Source organism: Mirounga leonina, unplaced genomic scaffold (assembly GCF_011800145.1).
Source record: "Mirounga leonina isolate KUSES-001 unplaced genomic scaffold, KU_Mleo_1.0 Mir_151, whole genome shotgun sequence".
NCBI lineage: Eukaryota > Metazoa > Chordata > Mammalia > Carnivora > Phocidae > Mirounga > Mirounga leonina.
This window is the reverse complement of record NW_023270377.1, coordinates 101,397,255-101,402,226: the sequence shown is the minus strand read 5'-3', so window position 1 is coordinate 101,402,226 and position 4,972 is coordinate 101,397,255. Positions and strand designations below refer to the sequence as shown.

The 4,972-nt window shown below is 58.6% G+C and overlaps 1 protein-coding gene across 1 annotated transcript in view; it reads right to left on the bottom strand.

Moving 5' to 3' along the window:
- Positions 1–1,337: 1,337 nt before the first annotated feature.
- Positions 1,338–4,972, bottom strand: part of GLI2 (GLI family zinc finger 2) — a 244,455-nt gene continuing 240,820 nt past the window's right edge. The window contains exon 15 of the mRNA XM_035008207.1: positions 1,338–4,972. This exon is cut by the window's right edge and continues 33 nt beyond it. Coding sequence (XP_034864098.1) covers positions 3,092–4,972 — 1,881 coding nt within the window. The 3' untranslated portion in view covers positions 1,338–3,091.

The window sequence follows — 4,972 nt, the reverse complement described above, 5'->3', positions numbered from 1 at the left end:
ATTCAGAAGTTCAGTAGAGGTTTATCGTGCTGAAGCTTTGTGGATATCAGTATGTAGCACGACCGTGGCCGTGGTTAGCTGATGGGGGCATGGGGCCAGGATGGGCTTCTTAATACTGTGACTCATCAAGTCTCAGGGAGCACTGAAAAATTTGTGGCCTCCCTCTGCCCCCAAAGCAGGGCAGAGCTGCTTCCAGAGACTTAACATGTGGTGAGGCAGAGGCGGAACGAGGCCTGAAGATAAGCTTTGAAGGAGGCAGACATAGGGCGCCGGCAGCCAGGCTCGGTTCCTCCTCCTGAGGGTGCCATCAGCTAAGTGAGTCTTCCTCACTGAGGCTTGAGGCCCCGGAATGTGACCCCAGCTGTAGCCTTTCCAGCAGGAAACTATGGCCAGACACACAGGGAAGAATTTGGGGTGCCCTGCAGAAAGGAAGCCTGCTAAATTCTATTTTCCTTGGAGGTTTCTTATCTTCCTCAGTCCGCTTGGTCACATGCTGCAGAGCCGAATGCCTTCTCCATCGCTTTGGCCCCGGACACTCTGAGGCAGGTGCCAAGGTTTTTCTCATGGAGAGGAGGGGGTTCAGGGGCCCAGTGTGCCCAGCCCTACAGAAGGGGCTTCTACCCCCTCCAACACAGTCTTAGGCCCTCCCCTCTGTTCTCCTGTCCCAGAAACCATCTCAGTCTGCGTGTCCTACTCACTGGCCCCCTGAGGTTCCGTGTAGTGGCCTGATCACTGCTAATGGCTGGCTGCTGGCTTGCTAGACCTGGGCCCTCCCTGTGTACCTGCCAGGGCCACCTCCTAGGGCTCAGAGTTACAGCTCGTGGCCACTCCCTGTGGGCCCCTCCGCCCCAGACTGGCTGCTGGGGATCAGGCAGCTCCATCTGTCTGTCCTTTCTCCTTTTGCCAGCACCAGAGCACAGGGGTCTATCTTCTCCCCTGATCTCCACCCTGACTTAAGAGTGCTCATCAAATTACCCATCAAGGAGGGAATCCTGACCCGAGGATTGCTTTGGGACGAGTGCTTGGGAATATACCTGGGTCCGGTACACAAGGTTCTCGACAAACCAACTTAGATGTTCAGGTCAGCTCGCTGGGAACAACAGCCGGATGTTCACCGTAAATCATCAAACCCTGCCCGCCCCTCACCCCCAGAGACAACAAACAAACAGCCAGTAAATGCCTCAGCATTAAACATTTTCCGGCGAAGGCGGGACAGTCAATTTTGACACTGTTGTGAAAAAATACAGCCTAGTTTCTGTTCAAATGCACCAAATTTACTGCTCAGGTTCTCATTAACTACTGTCAAGGAGGAAACAGATAGACAAAATAAATTATGAAAAAATTACTTTTTTAATGTACAAAAAGACGTATTTACAAGTTGAGTGTGTCATCTCAATTCATAGCACGTAGAAAAAGCTAAATATTTTGCAGATATAAATTTGGCTGGCTGATTCACCTACAGTATTTTCAGGAATGACGCCTTCTGTACATACTATACACAGGCTGGGAACGGCTAGCGAAATCCTAGCGCAGGGAGCGAATGAACACCGCCACAGAGCCCAGACCCTCGGAGGCGTCCCAGGGCTGTTATCTGGCCTTGGCTTTGTCTTTGGACCCTAACAAAGCATCTGATGTTCTGGGATGCGGAGGGCCCAGGTAAGGTTTTGGCCCTGTCCTGGTTGAGGCTAGGGTCACAGTATCAGGCTCATCGCGGTGCGGTTGGTTTTGGCAAGGTCGCCACAAATTCAGCGCTGGCAACGTGTGCGGTGTGAGTACATGTGTGTGGTGGGAAGGAGGCTTCAAGTCACCCGACAGTACGTTCTGATGTCAGTTCCAAATTCCATTTCCGGGTGGGGCTGGGTCACACCGAATAGGGAAATTCAGAGACGGTCCCTCAGAGTCCCAAGAATCAACCCCGTCACCCTCCACCCCCACCAAAAACACCATGCAGATCATCGTACTTTGCAGAATGAGCAGGAGCGCCGAGGGAAGGGAATCCAGAAGGTCCCGGGGCTGCATGCTGTGTCTCGGCCCAGACCACTGGACTGCGGGTGAGCAGACCGCACAGCCCGGGGGAGCCCGGGAAGAGGCTGCTGTCAAGTCCTGGGCTTTTCCATGGTAAAGTGGGTGGACAGTGCACTGGAGAAACGCGATTGGGTAAACATATGACTTCCTCTTCTTACGGGCGGTCTCCAGGGTGGCCTGAGGCTGGGTCCCTGGTGCTCTCCCAATTTCTCGAGGCCCCGTGCCAGGCTTTGGCTCACCTGGGTCCATCCCTAGCCCACAGCAGCTCCAGCAGCCCCGAGGTATTTAGAAGTTAAGTGTTCTTTCCAGGAAGGGCTACATTCGACATGCATGAGCACTGTAAACACGGTCTGGAGAAGTCAGGGCAGCTTCTGGGCTTGCCCCAAGGACTACGGTTTTTCTTTTCTTCTCTGGCAATCCTTCCATACTTTATCCATTCGTATGCACTTGGACAGCCTGCCAGTGGCAAACTCGGCTTTGTGGGGGCAGACGTGCCGGCGCTACCAAACCTGGAATCAGGATGTGCTTCCAAATAATCCAGGTAAAAATCTTTTTTCTTCCTCTGCGGCACGGGGAATGTTAGAGGCCTCAAGAAGTAAGCTTCATAGAACTCTTTTACCTCGTAGGTAGGGCAATGAGAAGCTTATCTTCCTGGATTAGAATATCCAGTATGGCTTTCAGATTCAAACCCAAATGTGGTTCCCTCTACCTTCTTTCCCCCTGGCCAACGGGATCCCTCATTAGCCAAATGACAGAGGCGAAGACGCTAGAACAATTTGGTCCTATAAACACCAAAGCCTGGGAAGCACTGTGCAAACGAGTTTTTCATTTCTACCTTGCCTTTCCCATTGAGACTTTTTTCACTGTTCCGAAAAATAACCCAAAGGAAGACCAGACAGGATGTACACAAACCTGCCCTTAAAGCATCTGTGGTCTGAATCGGCCACTGGCAACACTCCCTCAGACCTAGTTAATACTTTTTTGGAAAAAGACAAAATTGACGGAAGCCCCAAGCTCTGGGAAATGATGCCTCCTCCGAGTCCACTGAGCGCCAGGAGCTGGGGCCTTAGGTCATCATGTTCAGGAACTTGCTCTCCTCGGCCAGGCTGGTGAGCATGGAGCTCATGTCCCCAACAGCCATGTTGCTGATGCCCGTGGGGATGGAGGGCAGAGTCAGGGAGTTCCGGGGGGTGGTGAGGCAGGAGGAGCTCTGGGAGAGGCTATGGAGGAGGCTGGGACTCAGGGCACCCGAGAGCAGGCTCGAGTGATCGCCATCATCCATGATGGCATCGAAATCTATCTGGGGGGCCTCCAGGAGCTGGGAGTCCACAGTGCTGGACACCTGGTTGACGCCGGGCGAGGGCAAGGGCTGGGGCTGGATGCTGTCTGGGCAGGCCTGTGGCTGCGGTGGCTGGGGCCGCATGACCTGGCAGCCCACGTGGTTCTCCAGGCCTCCGTTCTGTTCGTACATGTGGATCTGGCCGTAGTAGTAGAGCATGCTGTGGTCCTGGGCCCCGGCCGTGTCCTGTGGGGGTGGCTGAGGAGGCCGGGACACCATGTTGCCCATTGCTCCTTTGGGCCCATCTGCCATCTCCTGGTTGGCCGACACAGCAGCCATGGCGTGGCCGGTGGCCCTGGCATAGGCCAGCTGCAGCCCAGCCCGCACCCCACGGTGGCAGCCAGCAGGGCTGGGCTCAGGGGGTGGCCGGGGTTGCACTAGGCCAAAGCTGGATTCAGCCACCCCCACGGCGCCCTGCTGGGGCTCCATGAAGCTGGGTTGCTGGGAAGGCAGAAGGTTGGGGCCCTGGCGGTAGCCCTCCTGGCTCATGGGGGTCGCCAGGTGATGGCTCTGCTGTGGGTAGCTCTGGGTCGAGTGAAGGGGTGGCATCCCGGCCAGGGAGGAATTGGGGATTCCGAGTTCCCGGCGGTTGCCTCCCATCATGGTGGCTTCGGGAGCAACTTCCATTTGCTGGGGGAGCCCCAGGTGGACTGGCTTGGCTGCCATGTTGCTGCAGGATGGGGGGTACTGGTTCAGGGCCCCTCCCATGGTACTGGGGCTCAGCTGGGGGTGGGCTTGCCCATAGTTGGTGTGGGGGCTCCCGGTGGTCGTCATACTGGGACACTGCCCACCTGTCCCGGGCTGCCGCAGCTGCTGCATATAATTTATCCGAGGCACGGAGGAGCCGCCCCCGCAGGGCTGAAAGTGTGCCTGCTGGGCGGTGTCCAGGGCCCCCGGGCTCAGCGGCAGACCTTGCGGACTATAGCCTGGGTACTGGCCGAAGGCCGGCTTCTGCTGCGCCACAGCCAGGTTGCCCTGCGGAAAGGGCGAAGGCTTCCCCTGGCTGGCCAGGGTGTCCATGGTGCCGGAGCTCACCTCATTCCACTGCACCGGCATGCTGTTTTTGTTCAGGCTGGGGGGAGCCGCGTAGCCCAGCTGGCAGCCTCCCAGCACCGCGGCGGCGGGGCCCACGTTGGAGTCCGCGGCCACCATCCTGCGCTGGCCGTGCAGCCCCGGGCTGGGCAGTTTGGGGTTCTCAGAGAAGCAGGTGCTTTCCGGGGGATAGGCCTGCGGGGGGCTGTCGTCCAGGGTCCCGCCGGCGTGCGCCTTGATGTACTGCACCACGTCGTCGGGCAGCACGAAGTCGTCGTCGGGCAGCACGAGGCCGATCTCGGGCCCCGCGCCGTCCGCCCCCGCCGCCAAGGCCTCCATGGCCACGTGCTCGCTGATGCTGGGCGGCCGGGGCGAGTAGGCGCCGCGGGCCAGGCCGCCGTCGGCGCTCGCGAGGCCGGGCAGGCGGAGGCCTCGCCGGTCGGCGCAGGGCGGCAGCGGGGCCGGGTTCACGTCGTGGGCGCTGTGGAAGCGCTGCACCCGCGGGGCGGCCAGGGCGTCGGGCCGCCTCACCGGGTCGCTGGCCCGCCGCGCCCCGCCGCCCGGCGCCTCGTGGGG